At 34.4% G+C, this 21,737-nt stretch overlaps 1 protein-coding gene and 1 pseudogene across 11 annotated transcripts in view; both read right to left on the bottom strand.

The window, feature by feature from the left end:
* Positions 1–6,839: 6,839 nt before the first annotated feature.
* BIRC6 (baculoviral IAP repeat containing 6) overlaps positions 6,840–21,737 on the bottom strand; it is a 189,398-nt gene continuing 174,500 nt past the window's right edge. For all 11 annotated transcript variants that reach the window (XM_025045690.1, XM_025045688.1, XM_025045692.1 and 8 more), the window contains 5 exons: positions 21,254–21,415; positions 19,097–19,174; positions 13,370–13,558; positions 9,904–10,038; positions 6,840–7,985 (listed from right to left, as the gene is read on the bottom strand). In XM_025045690.1, the coding sequence (XP_024901458.1) occupies positions 7,806–7,985; positions 9,904–10,038; positions 13,370–13,558; positions 19,097–19,174; positions 21,254–21,415 (744 nt within the window). In that variant the 3' untranslated portion in view covers positions 6,840–7,805. The remainder of the gene's footprint in view (positions 7,986–9,903; positions 10,039–13,369; positions 13,559–19,096; positions 19,175–21,253; positions 21,416–21,737) is intronic.
* On the bottom strand, positions 20,398–20,513 carry LOC112478615 (annotated as a pseudogene).

The following is a 21,737-nucleotide window of genomic DNA, read 5'->3' as shown; positions in this document are numbered from 1 at the left end:
GGAATGGCACTGAACAGTTAAATATCTCATGTAACTCTTATGATAATTCTGATTATTAAGCCAAATTTTCAGGTAAGTAAACTGAGAAATAAATACCTTACCCAAGATTACGCTAGAATTTGAAACTAGCCTGTCCCCTGAAGCTCCGTGCTCTACTTCTGGGGAGCAAAGATGGATGAGAAGTATGTGACTGGTATGTAGGACAGGACAAGTAGGCAAATAAGTTAAATAACCCCCCTAGTGAACATGCTGGAAACAGCTCTGGAGCCAGGATAGGTGCAAATGCTGGAAATTCCTAAAAGCAAGGACTGGAGAAACAGAGAAAAGAAAGGATGCATTTGGTTGAAGTAGGAATGAATGTTAGTATAAGGCAAGTCAATCTGGGGACAGAACAAGATAGCTGCTCTCCTCAACGAAAAGCAACTAGACCCTATTGATTTTCCCCCTAGGTTTACTTTGTCCTTGGGGCTCTTGGAATTTGACTAATCATTAGCAAGCTTCCCTGAAGGGTGTTGGTGCTTCTCCCACAAAGCAAAACAATTCCCTTCTCTTTGGTAGGTCTTAATTCAGCTGAAAAAGGATGAGGCTTTCCACAAGACTTCACTAGATGCAATGTGGGTACAAAGGAGACAAAAACAGATACAGGAACAATGCCAGTCAGGCTCACAGTCTAGGCTTGATCCAACCTGCCCTACTTAGGGCAGTGCCATCCTTCCCTCGACTCTAGGACTCTCTTCTGGATGTTTTAGAACCTGCCCCGGGTACTGTTCACATATCACATATCACATATCACAAACACAAAATAAATCACAGACTACTAGGGGTTCTTGTCACTCAAGATCTAAGGATACAGGGTGACCTTGAGCAGTTGCTCTCTTGATTTACAGCATTCAGGCTTCAGAGAAAAGGCATCTCCACATCTTATCTATGCCCTTGAAACCAAAAGCTCCTGAGTCAAAACACTGTAAAGGTTTGTGGGTTGTGTGCCAGCAATGCAGGAAACAGGCACTGATGAATTAAAATACAGGGAGATTTGAGTTGCAGAAGTTGCCTCTTGGCGTGAATGCAACAGAGGTATACACCATTTGGCCATCTGACCTATGTCTTCTATAAGATCATTAGACCTTTTGTTTAGGAGGTATATTATTTGATAAATATTTGTGCCATACCCTAGCTTGTATTAGTTGTCTATTTCTGTATAACAAATCACCACGAAACATAGCAGTTTCAAACAATAAACACTGATTATTTCATAACCTGAGGCCCAGGAATCTGGATGCAGCTTGGCTGTGTGCCTCAGGCTCAAGGGCTCTCACAGAGGCGATGACGTACAAGGTTCAACTAGGAGAGGACCTCCCTGCAAGCTTATCATGCAGCAGGCCTTAGGTTCCCACTGACCGTTCCCTTCCACATGGCCTCTCTGTTGGGAAGCTCACATGGCAGAGGGCTTCTCTCAGAGGGAGACTCAATGCAAAGACTGCAAGCTTTGTGTAGCCTGATCTGTAAGTGCAGTCCATGCGTGAGGGGAGGGCGGCCGGTGTCGCCGGGCCCACCTTAGAGCTGCCAACCACACTGCTCATTGTCCTTTGCTTTGCTTTTCCTGTTTGTCTATATGCACGTTTTTGTTTTGTCCGGAATTGTCTTTTTCTGTAGAATGTATGAGAGTGTTCCATAGGAAATGTATGGAAACACAGGCCCTTAAGTCCCCAAACCAATCCAATCCAGCCATGAGGTTAGATTGATAACCGATTTGTGTAAAAACAATTAGTCACTTTGCCTTGGTCCTCTGTAAAACCTTCATGAGGGCACTCCCTGCCTTGTCAATTTATGAAAGATCGTTTTGTTTAATCTGAATTCTAGGCTCAATGATTGTTGGGGTCATTGGTCATACAGTCCATCACTGTCTGTCTTCCACTCAGTTGGGGAATTTGAGATACTGTTACGAAGCATATACTGTTAACCAATCGTACTGGCCTCCTTCTTTGATGTTACAGCTTTATCTACATCAACTTCTACCCTTCTACCTTTTATATAAAGACACGCCATAATCCTAACTCTTGAACTTTCCTTGGTCAATGGAAAAATTAAACAAAGAAAGAAACGTTTAAAAAAAACTTAGAATAGTGGACATCATGGGAAGCTTTTGAAATGTCAGGGAAAAAATGTTTCAGAGACATTCTAAAAGAGATTAGGATACAAAACACGCAAAATACAACTCAGCTTCAAATGGAAAAGTGAAGCCTCAAAAAAAACTGTCATTAAGGTAGTCAACAAACTTTGTAACTTTCTGAATCCCATCCTCGAGTTCCTCGTTTTAGCTTTATCTGAGTTTCCAACTGAGCTCTTTTCACACACACATGCATACACTCTAGTAGATCATCCAGTTCTGTAAATGGCAGGGATAATAAATGAAGAGTTGAAAAATACAGGCATCGATGCTGACAAACTACAAAGCCTGTGAAACTCAAGGTTCAGGGCCCCTTCCAAGGCTCTGGGAAGCATCCTGACAATGTAGTCTCCTGAACATAAGGTTCTGTAAAATTTGCAAAAGAAACAGGAAGTGGATTAATGATTGCTTAGAGCTGGTGGAGGGACAAGGGGAGAGGGGAGTGATAGCTAAAACTTGGGATTTCATCTTGAGGTGATGAAAATGTTCTAAAATTGACTGTGGTGATGGTTACACATATCTGTGAATAAATAAAAAAAACATTGAATTGTACACTTCAAATGGGACAATTGTATGGTATATGACATAGATCCTAGTAAAACTTTTTTTAAAAGATATTTTCATGTCAATCAGTTAAGTCTACTTCTCCAATCAGCTGATATTGTAGTGGCTGTGGTAATTTGGGGAATGCAGAAAGTTGAGTCGAGGATATATGTAACTTTGCTTTAGTGACATAGGTTTATGTGGTTTGCAGTCATTTCTACAAATAATTAAGGTACTGCTAAACATGCTAGTGTAGGAATGGCTTCCAGGAATGCTCCCACAGCCATCTGTGCTGACCTGTTATGAAACAAAAATGCAGGCTAGAGGTTTGGGAATGAAATAAATAAATGAGTCCCATGGTGCTCTACACCAGAGGTAGGTGGGGAATAGGAGGGGAACAAGGTTTGAAATGTACAGAGCAAGAAGTTGTCAATGTAAAATTCTTCCAATAACCAGACAACTAAAATTGTGCAAAGATTCAGTCCTCATCGATGCCTGGCCAAAATGAAAATCAACTCCTGACAGGAATATACTTGATTTTTACACAGAGTTTATCACTATAAATCCATGTGGCTTTTTGTTTTTTGATGGGAAACACGGCATAAAGAATTTATGTGTTAGTGGCACACAAACCTGTCAGAATACTATAAATAATGTATATGTCCATGGCAGAGGTTGTATGTTGTATGTATCTCTACCATTAACAATAAAAAACAAATTTTATTCAATCATACTAGAATAATGAATTGTCTTTCTAGTCAATAAAAATATTTAAAAAATTGTGGTCATATGAAGAGGTGATCAAAAATTGCACCCAAGGACAAAAAAAGATTTTAAAAAGACTGCAGCCAATATACGTAAGAAAAGGTCATTATAAAAATGTGTGTCAATTAATAAAAGTATTTCTCTACATTTTGTTGTTTGTTGTATTTTAATTGATGATGGTCTCTCATTTTAAATAAATATCCAGTTGTGTAATATTTTTAAAAATCTAAAAACAAAAAGGCAATTACATTGTAAAACCAGTAGGCAGAAGACAGGTTTGAAGTTAAATTAAAACTACTATTAAGAGTCAAGTGAAGGGCAATAATTAAGAATTTTCATTTAACTTCAGGAAGACAGATAAAAAAAGACCTTTAGATAATTATCCTATACTTCTGCTCTATATCAATTAATTCAAAATTAAACAAAAATTAAGAGGCCATCTGGGAACAATACATATTAACATCTTAAGACAATGCAAAAAATGGGAAATGGTATAAAGTGATCATGGACAAAATAAAATTCAAATGGTTAATAAACATCAACAATGTTAAAGAAATTCAAATAAAAGCATGTTTGATAATGACAAGTGAAAATATCAGATTAAAAAACTATCATCCCCAGTGCTGGCCAGGGCATGGCATCATTAACTAATACTAGAAGTGTGGATCAATACAGCCTTTTTAGGAAGCAGTTAATCATATATCAAAACCTTTGATCTAGTAATTCTACAATTTATCATAAGAAAATAAAGATATAGACCACGTCTCTTAGAGCATTATTTATAATTAGAAAAACAGAAATAACCTAAATGTCCAACAGTAAGAAATTGGTTAAGTACATCATTAATTTGCTTTAATGATAAAATGTGCATAATATAGTTAAAAAGTTAATAAAATTATACATACAACCAATTATATAGAATATAGAAAATGAAAGACAAAAATATCAGAAAATTGTTAATTTTACATTTTGTATTTTTCAGTCGTTTCCCAATTCTCCACAATAGAGTATATAACTATCATTAATAATAATTTTTAAAAACCCTCAATATTACTGTAACCAAAGGAACCTGAGGCCCTGCTATGCCCTCTGATCACCTTGCCCAAGACTGAATCACCAACACAGTAGCTTGGGCCAGGCCTCTCATTCCAGCCCTCCTGTTCCCTGGCTGCCTGTTCTAGTTCTATCGAGCTCTCCAAGGTCTGCGGTTGGGTCTGTTCCTGTGTTTAGGTTGACCCAGTGTGTTTCCATCCTGGAATCTTTTGACCTAGCCAGTCCTATTACCTCAAGACTTGAAGCTTGTGTTTTAGCAAACTGATACCATTCTAGCACCCAAGGATGTATCAGAGTATTAACTTTTAATTGTGGAAAAGTACACGTTATGGTGAAAAAATGCAAATGTAGTAATTTGTCTACTAAATAATCAGCTCTGGTTTAAGGAATGGCCAGTAATACCTGGCTGGAGACCAACCCTTGCTTCTGTTCAGTGCTGCTCAAGTCATGGTCTACAGACTGCTACCAGTTGGCAATGGACTAAAAACAGAAAGTGAGGGTAAGTAATGTGACAATACTGCAACATTTTCATTGTATTTTGCTAAGTATTGGTTTCTAATGGAAAGGAGGGATAACCAAAAACCTTGGCCCTTTATCCATTTAAGACACACTAACTGCCAACAACTCACCATATCCATCTTATCCTACCTGCATAAACCAAATTATAGGACATCAAAGAATAAAATGGTTACAGTTCTACATTTGCCTGACTTTGAAGATACTGGTCTTAATGCTGGAATAGTACCTAAGCAGTTTTTTGTACTTTTAAGATAACGCCTTCATAGTTCATTCTCTGCACGTGCTCTTGGTCCTAGGCCATCTTGTGTGTGCTGGTCTCTGGTCCATCCTTTTCCAAGGCCTCCACCCTCGCCCTTCCTCCACTGGCTCCTAGGTCTGTAAACATACTGAAGTTATTCTCACACCGACAAATATGCATTTCCTCAAGTTCTGTCCATTGTCCCTTCCTATCCACTCAATTGTTCTAGTTCATGACATACCACCTGGACCCTAGAGTGGGCTCCGAATCAATTTCCTTGCCTTCTGACAGTTGGCAGAATGATCTTCCCAAAACACAATGTAACAGGCTGCTCCCCTAATTAACTCACCTTGAGAGCTCTCCACCAGGTTGGTGGCACAGCTTAGCAGGACAAACAAGGTCTCCCATGACCCAACCCCTTGCATCTTTCCAACACTACAGCCTCCATCCCCACCATCCCCACTTTTTCTCCTAGAATCCAATAGTATCTAATGTGGTGCTATTAACTTGAGCTCTCCTTTTGCTGTGTCTGGCATAACTTCTCCCTGCCTGGCTAACTTCTTTATCCTCACCCTTCAAGACAACAAATCTTTCTTCAGGAAGCTCTCCCTGACTGTATCACCTTAGTGGCCATCAACACTTACCTGAGGCGTTCCCTCCTCTGTGCTCCCAACAGTATCCTGTCAATAACCCTGTAAGAGAACTTACCATATGTTTTCATGTTTGTCATTCAACTCTCAAGTACAGGAACCTGTATGTAGTTAGCACAAAGTGAGTGCGCAAATGTTTGCTGGCATAGTCTGGATTCCAGACAGAACCATTTTAATGTTATCGGTCTCAAATTTAGACTTTTAAGTCTTGGATTTTTAAAAACATGAATTGGACTTTAAAGTACTGGTATTGTTACTTTCCTTTTAAAAACTAGCATTCTGAGGACTAACAATGTGGAGTGGGGATAAGGACCCAACCTTATTTTAATGATTAGAAATAAAAATTCAAAATCGGAGGCAAACAATACACTTGATAGCAGCTTTGATCATCCATCCTGATGAGACCCTACAGACCAAAAAACAAACAAAAGACTGCAGGATTGATGACTGTCCTTTTACTTCTTTTTGCTGATGGTTTTATACTTAGATTTTAGTTAGCATGCCTGTGGGTAACATTTAATTGACTCTTCCTTCTCATAAACTGACTCTGTCATTCTTGGTGTAGCTCACCACCCATGAGACTCAACATTATATGTTTGAGAACCTTTGATTTCCTGGTCACATACTGTTTGTCCCTTCTTCATCCATGTGTAAGGAGCTCTGTACCTTGTAGTTCCCCTTTTTTCTTGAGAGAGCAACTCACTGTTCAGGATAGTTTCTCCTGGTCAGCTCCAGAGCCAGGGTTCCCACACACTGTCAAGAATCACTTTAGCTTTTATTTTGTGATAACAGGTATTGGAAAAATATCTTTTCCTTTCCCATGCTTAGGTCTTGAAAGTGTCCAATTTTTTATAAAAATAGCATTTCACACATGGCAAACTGTTTTAGAAATAAGACATACTAATACACCTAAGTCTTTATTTATTTGTCTCTAGGATTAATTTGCATGAAAATGAGCCTAAATGGCAGGTACAGAATATACTGTAACAGCACCAGAAAGGTACATCCTCTCTGCTCTACAGAGCCTCAGTGTTTAATACATACATGTGACTTCAGTAATAAAACCAGAGTCCAGGAAAAAAAGAGCCCTTTAGGAAGAAAATCAGTTTAAGAGTGACTTTTCAAATTGACCTTTCCTTTTCACATACTTAAATTCAAATAATGGATACATTCACAAGCCCAAATGTTGGCGTAGAATAAAATCATGTTCATTTATTTTTTTTCTGCATCTTAGAATTAGAAGGCATAAAATTAAATATGTTGAATGTAATAAATTCATCCATACAAGTGCAAGTCTCCAGCTATAATGCATTTTATGGCAGATTTATCATTTTAAAAATGTACCAGTAAATCAAAAAAGAGGGAGTATGTCCATTTAACTTTTATTGAAGTGTATGTAGGAGGTCTTCTGAAATCAAATATATGAGCATGAAGATATGGCCAAACATAAAACCTATCAAATTCAGTGAAAAGTTGCTGACTTTAAATAGTAGTTGTAAGAATGACCAATATATATTCTTTGTTAACAACCTCTCACTCTACAGTAAAAAAAAAAAATAAACATTCAGTAAACATTCTTTCCTAAGGTAGTTTCCCTTATATATCAGTGATTTATCCATTTCTTTGTATACACAAATTTGTTCAACATACCAATCAGTGGTTCTCACAATTGAAAAATAAAAGCACAAAAAAGTTTACACTCTTGTACAGGTAAAATAAAGATCACCTTGAATTAAACTGAATCTCCTTAAGGGCATTGTATAGTTTCAGTTTTATTACCTATTACATAATTAGTTTCTTACATACAAATATTGACATATTTGGCTTGTGCTTCAAAGCCTTGTGTCTATGAAGTCCATGTCAATGCAGCTCATAATTTGAAGTCACTGGGGAGTTCGTTACTGCTGCTGGGTTTGACCTGATCGTGCACCAGAGTCTCCTCAGCACCTGCTGTGGCACTGCACATCTCCGAGGCATCATTGGCATCAGGGTCCAGGCCTTCAGGACAGGGAAGTTTTAGCAGCTCTTCCCGGAGCTGAGCAGTGTGACGCTGCACGGGGGAAAATGAGTGAGTTTAGAACTGTAAACTCAGGGATTTTAACACACATCATCTGAAGGAGGAAATGAGTTTAAAATAAAATCTAAAGCATAGGCCTACATATATTTATTGAGCACTTTCCTGATACTAGCTATTATACCAAAGAGTGAACAAAATTGGAAAAAATGTCTCAAAATAATTGATGTTGTCAAAAAGCCCTGAGTACTATGCCTGCAGACCTTAAGCCTGTACAGAAACAGCAACAGATGACTTACAGGATACCATTCATTTATACATAGATTCTCTTAAATGAGAGTAACCTCTTGACTTGTAATACATGTTGCCTCTAGTTAAACATTTTTGAGAGAATGACAAGTCCATAAATTAAAATAAACCCACTATTATTTTAGTGAATGAAAACCCAGTATTTACCGGGTACTAAGCCCTATGTAGAATGTTTGTAAAATGTTTCACACGAATTGTCTCAATGTCACTTATGGTTCAGAACAAACCTTAGAAATAACTATCATCAGAATTTCTTTTAAACTAAGCTTAAACTTGGGATGTTACAAAAGCTTATACTGAATCATCTAATTTAAAAGTCATGGCAGACTTCTTCTATAAAGTGAAACTAAAGCTGAAAATTGAATGGAAGTAAGCTACTGAGCAAATGAAAAGTAGAGTTAAAAATAAGCATTTGTAAAGGTCTGGGGGAAAGAAAGAGATGAACGAACAGAGAAGTGAGCCAGGTCACTGGCTTTGAGATCTGGAGAATGAGTAACTTTAGTAGAATGGACGTTAAACTGCAAAAGGTTAATTAGTGAGAGGGTGGTTTTACAATCGAGGCAGAAGTTAGTGCTCTAGTTTGACAGTAAAAGAGAGAAAGAGTTTTATAATAATAGGGACAAAATAAAACTAGCTTGGGGATGCAGCAAGTGTTAAAGAGGAAAATAATTTCCTTTTTAGAAGTTTTTTAAAATGGAAAATTTCAAGCATATACAAAAATGGACAGAATATAAACTCCCACGTATTGTTCTACATGGCTTCAACAATTATCAACTCACGACCAGTCTAGTTTCATCTATACCCCCCAATACCTGCCCCTTTTCTTTCTGACGCAAACCTCAGACATCATGTGGTTTTTCATTCATAAATATTCCTGTATGTAACTCAAAAAGACAAGGATATTTTTTGAAACCATACTTAAAAAATGAATACATCTTTATTATCATCATCCTCTCATTTTAAGTGAAGACAGTTTTAAAGTGAGAAGGAAAAGAACCAGTAGATGTGGAAAAAATTGAATTGAAGATAAAAGAGGAAAGATAATTGGTGGAGAATAAAAGGAACAGAGTTAAGCAGGGATGGATATTATGAAGCAGGGAAAATTCGGTGGTTAATGAAGGAATGAGTCCCATATAGAAAAAAAAATTTCCCAAACCTTCCTATTTTACATTTCCATTTTGTGAATGCCCAAGTTGAAAACAATTGCTCACCTCCCCCTAAACAAGGTTTATATCAAAGACACTTCCACTAATGAAATGTTGGAGGCAATACAGCTACCACCTCCGTCATTACTCAAAGTAATAAAATTCCAGAAGGTCAGAGGCCTAGGGAAAAGCTAAAGGAATAAAAAAATGTCATTTGCAAAGCACATGTGGTGTCATCACCTTCAAACAATTGTATAAAACTCTGTACAGAGTTCAGCCCCTGTATCGATTTTTAATTTTAAGAACTGTCGATTCAATGTCAAAACTGAGTGTATCTTTTCTATAGACTTTTGGGTAGCAATTTAGGCCTCTGAACTTAAAAATTTTACGTTTCTTTGATTCTCTCCCACCCTTTAGCATCTGGTGGCCATGGTTCTGTCAATAAATATACAATTCCTCTTTTAAAGCAACCAAGGGCTCATGTCAAGAGACTTACTCACCTTGAGAGCTGCTGCATGGTGAGACATAGTTCTGCCCACCCGCTTATCACTGCTGTACTGCTGGATGTCAGCAATCCACTCTTCACACTGGGCCATGATCTCAACTCTTTTCAAGTAAAAATGTTTGTGTATAACCTTAAGAATAAAACAAATGACAGAACAAAAATATGTTCAGGTAAGAAATTAAAAAACAAAATGTGTGGCATTACAAAGAAATGAAATTTAAAAGATACTGCAACGGTTTTCTCTCCATAAAAGTCAATTTAATGAACTCTATGTAACAGGGAAAAATCAGGTTTATGACATCAGATGACAGGTGTGGAAGTGCCCAGTTCTACAGCAGAAAATAATACCCAATGCTAATCAGATATTCAAACATTAATCCTAGTCAGAGAGAATAAGTCATATATAATGCAATCTACTCAAAAGGTGAATGTAAGTGAACAAATAAATGACCAGCAGAGAAGAACTAGAAAAGCACTGACAAGAGAAAATATGTCAAAATTTCTATCTTTAAAAGAGAACTCAAAGAATACCTAGATAAACTAAAGATATTCCAAATGTCAAAGGCATTCAAAACAGAGCCCTAAAAAGGCACTATTATTACTTTCTTAACTGTATCTTCTGGTTAACTTATGGATAGGATTTTATGAAGTTAAATTTCCTTCTAGTGATTGTGGTTTACATTTGGGATAAAAAAAAAAATCTCTTTGAAAATTTAAGTATAATTTCTTCTTGTGTAAGTAGAAATCTGTTTCTGACAAATTTAAGTTAGAAAACAGATTTGGAAATATTAAATCAACCTGTAAATATTATTCTGTGTTCTGGGTGAGCTGATACATTGTCTAATGAAGTTATATCCTCTAAAGAAAAGGAAATAATACCTAGATGGGAAAAAATCATTGGGAAACCCTGGGAATGGACGTAAAACACCAATAAGATCCTATTACACTGAACGGTTATTGCATTTTGATGCACATAGGGATAAACAGTGAGTAAGACAGAACCTGACATGAAAACCATGATAACTGCAGAACCATATGGGAAGTGAGTGCACCAGAAAAAAAGTACTTAAAAAAAACAAACAAAAAATTTCAGGGAATTCAAAGAAGAACGAGTCACATCTGATTGGGAAAATTAGGAAAGCACTCATGGACAAGGGATGTCCCCTTTAATATGAGCTAGCTTCTAAAGAATAAGGATTATTGTTTCAAATTATACTTACTTGCTTCTGGTAAAAGTCATCCCCCAACTCTGAATTCCTTGTATTAATGGTTTATTCTTCCAGAAAAAAAAGGTTTTTATGCATGAACCAACAAATTATACATTGACTGAGCATATGTACTTAGACATTTTCTTCGATACCTTTTAAAATTAAAGTTTAACATATACAGAAAAGTGCACAAATCATATGTGTACAATTAGACACATTTTCCCACAGTGAAAACACTACTATAATCTCTATATAGATAAGAAACAACATTACCAAGCCTGCCAGAAGACTCCCTCTGCTACCTCTCACCATTCATTAATCCTCATTCAAAGGAATATATTATCCTGAATCCTTCAAGCCTAAATTAGTTTTACTCTTTTCTGAATTTTCTATAAATGGAATCATATGGAATGTACTCTTTTGTGCCTAGCTTCTGATGCTCTATGTTGTGTTTATGGTATTTGTCCATGTTAACGTGTGCAGCAGTTTATTCATTTACACAGCTGTGTTCCATTTTATAAATACTCCATAATTTGTTTATTCATTCTGTTGATGGACAATTGGGCTGTTTCCAATTTTTAGCAATTATGAATAATGCTATGAGCTTTCTCTGTACCCAATATGTACACAATTGTTATTGAAAATATACCAAGGAGTAGAACTGCTAGTCATAGGGCATATACTCAGCTTATCAGATCCTGTCAAAGAGTTTTCCAAAAAGGCTATACCTGTTTACATTCCTATTGGAAGTGTATCTGAGTTCCAGCTGCTCCCACGCATCCTAACATTTGGTCTCAAAAGCCTTTAAAAAGTTAGTGATGCTGAAAAATAAGTAGGTAGGGGCCAGACAATGCAGGGCCTTGTAGGCCACGGTACAGACTTTGGGGTTTCTTATTCACAGAGTGGGAAGCCACTGGAGTGAGATCATCCGATTATGTATGGAAATAATTGTAGAGGGACAAAAGTGGAAGCAGAGAAACCAGTCAGAAAACTACTTCCACAGTCTAAGCATGCGATAATGGTGGCTTGAAAAAGACTGGCCATGATTAAGACAGTTTTACCACCAAGTTTTGATGGTGTTTTGAAGAGTGGAACCAACAAGATTTGTCAATAGAGTCAATATGGTATGTGAAAAAAAGAATGAAGTCACAGATGGTTAAGGTTTTGGGCTTAGATGATGGTGCTTTTGCGGTGAGAGGGAGGAAGGAAGAAACAGGATTTCAGTTTTAAACAGTGTTAAATACATTTATCCTTGTGTTCTGAGTACCTAGTGCAGTGCCTAATAATAGTTTACATTCAACAGAGCTGCAAAATAAATAAGTAACCTAAGCTTGAAGGAAAGAATATTGTGCTTAAGAGCACAGATAAATACATATTTGTTATTTCCTATAATATTAAGAAAAGTGATTGTCCATAGCTTTTCAAGGTAAAATGCAAGCCTTTCCAAAAACAAAATACCCAACTTTGTCAAAGTGTAAATTCATTTAGTAATAACAAAATGAAGGAAGAAATATTCTTTCTATATTCCTTCAGAGTACATTCATCAATGCTATTTGATAAAGAGGAGAACTTCAAGTATGTTACACATAGTAGTCACACATAATATTCCCCTAAAACACTGAGTTTCTAGCACGATTAAGCAATTGATGATCAAGGGAAATAATTAAAAAAAAAAAAAAATTTCATGACAAAGTTAAAGTAAGATGTGATAAAGTAATCGCATACTGACAGTTGAGAAAGACAATATTTTACTTAGACTATTGAGGGACAACTAACCACAGAAAAAGAGCCGTGCTTCAGGACATGGTGAAATAAAATCACTTGATACTATCAAGACAGGTTTCAGAAACTTCCTAGGTCCAACTTATCCCTGAGGAAAATACCTTTTCTTCAATATTCACACACAGATATATTAGTATCAGGGCAAAGTTTCTATTTGCAAGATGACTTAAAAAAGCATCTTAAATCTAATAAATTTTATGAGAAATATTTTAGTAATATACCTAGACAGCTGCTAGTAGAATAACTATTAAAAATAAGGAATTAATAAAATGGTCCCCAAATATAGTCAGACGCCTTTTAGGAAGTAGGTGGTTTTAAAATTCATCTCTATTACATTATTACTGATTTATAATAATTAAGCTGTACAGTTTAGTATACTGAAGACAGTCTAAATATAAATGCAAGTACAATACTAATAAACTATATTCCATAATGTCTTTAATAAAGTATTTCATTACTTTTATTATATACCTCTTTAAAACATGGTGAAGGGTTTCTGATTTGTTCGAGCATTGCCCACTTAACCGTTGCTTGTCGAATGTTTCCATCATATTCTCGAGAACTCTGTGTGCCACTGGGAGTGCCTCTAGACCGTTCATATCCTGGTTCATTAAAATAAGGCTCAGCTACTAATATAAGGGACTGAACAGATACCAACACCTGAGGAACAAAGAAATAAAGAATAGTTATAATGGGAAATTTTACTAGCAGTAAACCCATATCTTGCTTTATCTACTAGGAGTCTTTTAATATATGCTTCCACATATTTTTATCACCATAAAATTGATGTCAATAATGATAACATTAAAATACTTTATTAAAACAAAATTAAAATAGGAACAGTAGTCTTATATCTTATGTTTTATCTTCTTGAATCCTTGAAAATAAAAATATAAAAAGTCTATTTCCTAAAATTGCTAAAAAACATTAATAAATATCGCATATCAATTTAAACATTATTATGCTCAAATTGTTCTTACTCTTAAAGAGCATAAAGCTAATCTTGTACTCTTAACACTCATTTGTAAGGAAAACTATGCATTAGGCACTCTTCATTTTTATCCCAAGGAAAACTGACTTCTTCCACAATAACAGAAAAACCTTATTGCTGAAAACTCTTATTGGCAAGATGACATGGCTCTAAGACCACCTCTGATCCCCATTTATAAAACAGAAAGCTTTTTTCTCCAGATGTAACCATTCTTAGCTAATGTAACATTGCTACCTAATGTATCTATGTAACTAGCTAATATAATATCTTTGGAGGCAGGAAAACATTAGATACCATCTGCCTGCTTCATAAATCAAAAAAGAGTAACAGCAATTGGACTTTTATTAGATTATTATAACAATGTCACAGGATATATTTTCTTAGAAATTTTTTAATGTGTGAACTTAACACTTGAAAAATATAACCTAAGAATAGATAAGGTTAAACATGAACTAGAGTGACAACGGTTTTGAGGGGTCAACTAGAGAAAAAGAAATTTAACCTGTATAATTCTGAGGCAAGAATCTCCTATTTTTTTAAAGTTTCTGAAACCAAATATATCATTGAAGGAATGTGATTTTCCTATGGCTATATACTTCCCTCTTTCACATCTGCACTTGGGAAAGTTATTTCCAGGACACAGTTATTAGTTCCTTTCCCACTCCCTCTTAAATAGTCTTCCTCTTCTATTAATATAAGTAAGATTCAATCCCCATTTTTTGACAAAGGCAGAGAAAGAATTTAAATTAAAAACCCATCACAAATCTATAACATAGGACTCGTTTATTTATTTAACCTCACCTTCTTTGAGACAAAACATAGTTTCATAAATCTCAGGCAGTTGAAGATTCAAATATTTAAGTTTCAGATTCATAGCATATTTGGTTTAAAACGGCTAAATGAAATAAAGGAAACTTAAAGATTGGATGTTTTGCATAGGCAACTCAGAAAATTACAGCTGAGAAATAAATTTGGGTGTAAATTATTATCTGTATACATTGGACTATAAAGTTTGCATCATCAAAATATCAATATTACTTGGAACTAAATTCAAACAATTTATAACATGGGTTTCTTTATCATTGGGTGACATTATCATGTATTTACTTTTTAAAGGCATCTTCTATTTACTTTTTAAATATTACCTTTCTGGAAGTATATAAATGCCACTTTATTTTTCTTCAGTGTACTCAACTATTCATAATGTCGATTCTATGGAATTTCTGGAGCCTTAGATTATATAACCTGTTATGTCATTTTATTTTACAGCATATTTTATTGTAGCCAATAAAACACTGAGCATGAAAAAACAGTAAATTAATAAATTCTTTGAAAAACAATTTCTCTTTTTTAAAAGGATTTAGTTTCAATTATTAAAAATAATAGGATTTACCTAGCTCTGAGAAAAACTGTATAATATTTGAAGTCAGAGACCACAGTAGGCAGAGTAATATATCCCCTCAGAATTTATTTTTTGGTCATCTGTAAAATAAGGATAATACCTTACATTATAGGATGACTGTGAGAATTAAATAAACGTTTTTGTTTTTGTTTTTAGGGAGAGGTAAAGTAGTAGTGCTCTAAGTTTAATTAATACGTGGTAGCTATTCTATCTTAGAGTAAAAATGACAGTAAGCCTCCAGAAGATAGTAAAATGTAAAACAAAATCACTTCCGCTCTAAAAGTATTTTTATCTATATAATAGGGGCATGCAAAAAAGCAGCAAGTATGAGTTCTATTTTAATCAACGAAAATTAATTAAAAGAGCTACCCAGATTCAAATAAAAAAAAAAATAGTATTTATCATAGCTACATCTTGCTAAAGTGTTTTCTTAAAATGAGTTGAAAATGGAGGGGTAATTAGCCAGAAAATACTCACTGCATTCCATAGTATATTATATACATATGATTATATTTATGTTAACTTAATAATAAACAGAATATATTTTCATTCCATAATGTAGGTTCACCAACTCTTAGTCAATTCTTTGATATTTTCGTAAAGTCAAAGTGACTTTTACTCATAGGCTGAATTTACTGTCTCTCCTTCATATTAGCATCCACAAAACTGCAAGAAGTTCTTATTATAATTTGTTCAAGAACTAACTAAATCAAGACCATATAACGGCTTCCTTTTACTTTGTCAAAACAAAAATTTTAACCCTGTTGAATGGTCTTCTACCAGGCCACTGCCACTCAACTGGTTAGCAATATAGTATCCTACAATTTCGTATATGCATTTGGTCACTAGATTCCTACCACTACCCATTCTCACAACTATTCTTATCCTTAGAATATCCACCAGATTGCCACATTCCTCCTCCTATCCTACTCTCATTAGGAATTATTAACTTCTGATTTCCTGTATTTTCATGTTATTCTGTCCTGTCAAGGATTTAATTCTTTGACTTGGTACAGTATAGCAGATATTTCAAAAACAGGAAAGTACAGAGAATACAATCTAAAACATTAATTTGCAATAAGAAATTCTATCATGAAATTATAACATCTTTGGGAGTGAAAAAAAGGAACACTCTTAATTAGTAAAATACTTTAAGCCTTTCAAAACAGTAGGTACTTGCCTGTATGGAAAATTATGTTATTGAGTAGGATTGTAATTGGTGGCTGATTCTGGAACTTTCCATTTAAGAAAAATGGTAGTATGTATTTAACATTTATTACCATTTATAAGTGGTTGATTATCTGAACCATTAAATGTTTAACTCCTCCTGCATATAACATCTTTATTAACATCCAATTGGAACAAACTACTTACAAAGTATTAACAGGATATTAATAATTTACGTTCACTGAAGCAACCTTAAAAACCAGTTACACAGGCAATGCCAAAATCTGGTGCTACTAATAAAATGTAATAATTCTTGCTGACAATTCTAATAAAATGACTTTTCACTTTAAATTATGTAAATAGTCAAGACTATACTATGTTACTACTAGACATGAGACCTACGGCATAAGACTAAAAACTGTGATATTTTTATGCAAATAAATACTCCTTTAAGAGTCTCACTAGTAAGAAACAAAGCAATTCTAACAATGCTTGTCACTATTCAAAATATTTTGGGTATTTCTAAAGTTGTATATAACCTTTAGAAATATTTGTGGAAGATTTTCAATCTGGCAAAAGTACTTTTATCTTTTGTGCACGTGTGATAAATAAAAGTGTAAAACATCTTGGGTCTCAAAATCTAACTAAAAAGAAATTAATTCTTCCTAAGGCTGTGTAGTCTGCTTCTAAAAGAAGTTTCTAATTCATGATAAAAATGTGCAACAAACTAGAAGAGGGGAATGTCCTCAACACAATGACGGGAATTTATGAAAAACCCACAGCTCACATCATATTCAGTGGGAAAGGCTGAAAGATTCGCCACCGCCTACCCCCCTACCCCGCAAAGATCTGGAAGAAGACAGTGCTTCTCAGTCTTGCCACAGAAAAGACAGACCCTCCTCTCGTTCCTGACCAAGTCAAATTCATCACAAATCTAGAAACCTAAATATATGAAATATAAAGAAAGTCATATACTAACAGCATTATTTATAAAACTAAAAAGACAGAATTAAAATATTTAGTTAATAATGGAGAAAATAGTTCAATTATAGTATAAAACTCAAAAGATTATTATACATAGCAATTAGAGACTGTAAAAATGTAATTTAAAAATGGATATATGCTCTAAGGTTAAGTGAACAGAGAGGTATACAAATAATTTATCTGATTATGATTATGTAAATTATGTATATTATGATTATGTAAACTATGTATATGACAAAAAACCTTAAAAGGAATAGATAAAAAAAAGATCATTTTTATGTGTGGTAATTAAGTTTCCAAACTTGTGAAATTTAAACTCTGAATATGTTCCTTTATTTCACACAATTTTTGGTATATAATATAGATATATAGGCAATATAAAAGTTGAAAGCAAATCAAATTTTAAATTAAAAAACTGTGAAAATTAATTATAAATTTATTTTTAAAACTACATATATTCAAATAAAATTCAAAAATTGATTTCAATTTTCAGGTAAGTCTAATGTAGTTCATGAAAAATAGATATCTCTAAATTTCCTGTCACAGTAAAACCCATCATAAGCTTAGTTTGTATTGACAAGAGTAACACATGTGGAAAAAAATCTTTTAAGGTTTTTTTTTGGGAAATAACTGACATAATTATTTCTAATATGAAGCAGTTACTTTGCATGAATCACATAAACTCATTTTTTCTTGGTCTCCATAATAGCAAAAAGAAAAAAATTATATTATAGTACTATTTCTCTGATTCATAGTTTGCTGCAAGGTCTTTTCAGAGAATTAAAAAAAGTGACAACCTAAAAAATTATTTTTCATATATCCTTTCACCTAATTCAAAATAAGTATGTAAGAAAATAATTCTTTCAGGGTAGGTCAACTTTAATAGGCTTATCTGGGGATAATTTATGGTAGTCTTTCTTAAAATAAATACTAAACTGTAAATGTGAGTTTAAATCATGTAGCAACAATAATAATTTGTTTCCTTAAAAAACAAACAACGGAATTAATTAATATTGTTAATATGCTTATCTGTGCATTTCTTTGCTGAGATTCTGAACTATTAAGATAAAGCATCAGCTGATGGGACATGATATAACACACACTGTTTTATGTGCTCGAAGTGTTCTGTGGAAAGTAATATATAAAACTCAAGACTAAAAAATGTGTCAGTTGTTCTGCAAAATAAGAACTACGAATTCCAAGTTTCATTAATTCCACAACAGTATTTCTGAGCCTCAAATCTATTAACTAGATTACAAAACTATATCATATGTGGAGAGATATGTAATACTAATAGTTTACTAAGTTCCATTCACATGTATCTAAGCCCTACAGTTACTGGGAAATGGGATAATCTGTCTTGTCTTATCTTGTTGCATCATAGTGTACTTTAAGGTCAACTTGAGAATTTTTTAAAAGTCAATTTTGACAAAATGCAATTTCTATCTTATGCCCTAATTTAAGATTTTAAATTCCAGATGAGACTCCACTGTAATAACTGCTCTCCTCTACATCTATTTAATATGCATTTCCTATCAATTTCTTTTTGTGTGTACGAGGGGTTATTATGGTTATTCATGTCACTGAAAATTCTTTGTTAAAACATAGATAGTTCTTCATTTTCTAAGTGAAACTGTCAGAGAAATTTGTTTACTTGCAAAAAGCTTGAGGTCTGAGGGTTCCACTTCTCCTCTGGTCTCCCATGCCACGTATTTAAGATGCTTAAACAAACCTGAGGAGTAGGGAAAACACAAACAAAATTTAAGGAGTACATTTTAAAGCAAGCTGTCACAACTAGAAGTAAAAATGAAATGCTATTATGTCAAAGTATCTCAGGTTTATGACCCCAAACAAAATCCTAAGGGTCTGTCTGTTAAAAACAAATTGGCATCTCCAGATGTGATCCAAATCTGTGACAATTTCATCATAATGAAAAATGAATCAGTACCTATTAAAAATTAATATGAATAACATATTTTTAAATCTAGCCTCATACAAACATGGAACTGGGAAGGGGAGTCCCTGGAAGGGTCTTGAGGATTGCCAAGACCCTTCTGGAACATACTTTAGGACACATTAGATATTTGTTTATTCAGACGGCAAGAATGAACTCAAACTATCTAACAGAGGTCAACTGGTGATTATAGGAAAAAGAAACAGGACATTATCTATTCTTGTAAACTAACAGTTGCACATACTGGGCAAAAGATTTGGAAAATAAGCACTTCTTAAAAAAAGAGAAATCCATCTCCCTATTCTCTCAACGCTCTGTAAAAGCAATCATGTGAAATTCATTTAGTAGGTAATTTCATTAATATCTTTAAAACACTTGTATATGAATGGCTTTGTGTATTACTTAAAGTACTGTCAGATGTACCATCTCATTTGATTTTTAGAGCATCCCTGTGGCTACCAATGGCAAGTATTCTTATCCCTAGCTATAGATCTACAACTGGTAAATGTTGTTACTAGCGTGTAATAAGAAAAAAATGATCTAATTCAGAATACTGAACTCTCAAGCCCTTACCCTCTTCACCAGTAAGTCTTAAGAAAGTAATTTCTCAATTAAATGTTAACATTTACACTTAAAACTCTAGGTTCCAGTCTCTTAAGTAAAGTCAACATTGCTATTTTCTTTACTCAGTTATAAAAGACTTGTTCTTTGCTATTCCAAAGAAACTAGGTCTACCTGTGGGTTAAATCTCCTGCAATAAATCCAGAAAACAGATTCCAGTTTTTTTATTTGAGCTTATGAAATAGAAAAAAATGAAACTTGTATGCAGAGATTTGAGGCAGGCTTCACATTTTGAAATTAGGAAGGCAAAACAAGGGAAGACTAGGATCATCTCTAATATATCAGATCAGCTTCTAGAATCATCAAAGAAGTGTCTGCCTGTGAAGCCTATAAATTTCTTCTGACTTTCTAGTACTTTTTTTTTTTTTAATTATTATTTATGCCTACAGCACCTGGTCTTCCTAGGTGGTCTTCCATCCAAGTACTAACCAGGACCAACCCTGTTTAGCTTCCAAGATCAGACATCGGGCTTGTTCAAGGTGGCATGGCCGCAGACCATGGACCGTGGCTCCACTGGGGTGCGAACCCAGGACCTTCGGCACGTAAAGCAGACATGCTAACCGCTACATTATGGAACCACATCCCTTCTAGTGATTTTTAAATATTAAATACTCTCAGTATGGAATTTATTGTTGAAATTCCATCAGACTGTCCAAAATTACTTTGAAAAGTGATGACTGTTCTTTTAAATCAAATTTTAAAACGTTTATTGTCAAATGAAATAATTTGTATTGTATCTGTTTGTCAACGTTGTGGGGGAATGATAGGAATGCATCTTCCTATTTATAAGAAAATATTTTAAAATCAAGTTCACAATTATATATATCATGGAAAACATAGATGGTTATGATAGCAAAAAAAAAGTTAGGATATGCAAAAAAGGAACATAGAGTTGACAGTACCATGCATTTGCCATTCATCTATCTTCAGGAACTTGTGAAAAGATAACTGGAATAGGAGATACGAAAAGCAAAGTGAGAGGCAAAGACAGACATCTGGCTCTATCATCTACATTGTGGAGAAAGCTCTCAATTGGCCAAGGAATGTGTTAAATAAGTTAGTCCCTCAGTAACTTCTTAAGACTGTACGTGCTTCTTAACACTGCTGTGTCTCTGCCCTTTTTGGTTCTTTCTCTCTCATTCCTCAGGCTAATCTTTGCATATAGGGAAGAGAAACATGAAGATAGCAATGTACTCTGGAAATAAGATAACCAAAACAAAAGACTGATTACGTTACCTTGCCATCGTTATAAAGGTTTGGATTGAATCGCACACTATGACCACCAGTTGTCTCTAGATTCACAAGAGGGGGTGAACTGGGATAATCTTGAGGAAAATACACATCAAATTCAAAGCAGCCATTTGCATAAGGAGTGTCTGCTGGACCAGTTATCAGAACCTAGAAGACATATACGAACACACAAAAGCCAATGTTACTTATTCCTAAACACAGCAATTCAGAAAAATATGATAATAACCTTCCTACACACACACACACACACACACACACACACACACACACACACACATGCACACCTACAGAATGTGTTAAAAATGAAGTTAAAAGTTAAAAATAAATATAGGACTAAGATATGGTTTTAGATTAGAATTAAAATAATTTGGTTTTGGTAAAAATAGGCTATTAAAAGAGAGATGACTTATTGGCAGGATGAACGCTAATCTTAACATCAAATATCTTTTAAAATATTAAGCTACTTTTT

The sequence above is a fragment of the Pteropus alecto genome, unplaced genomic scaffold (genome assembly GCF_000325575.1).
Source record: "Pteropus alecto unplaced genomic scaffold, ASM32557v1 scaffold61, whole genome shotgun sequence".
NCBI lineage: Eukaryota > Metazoa > Chordata > Mammalia > Chiroptera > Pteropodidae > Pteropus > Pteropus alecto.
This window is presented reverse-complemented; position numbering and strand designations above follow the sequence as displayed.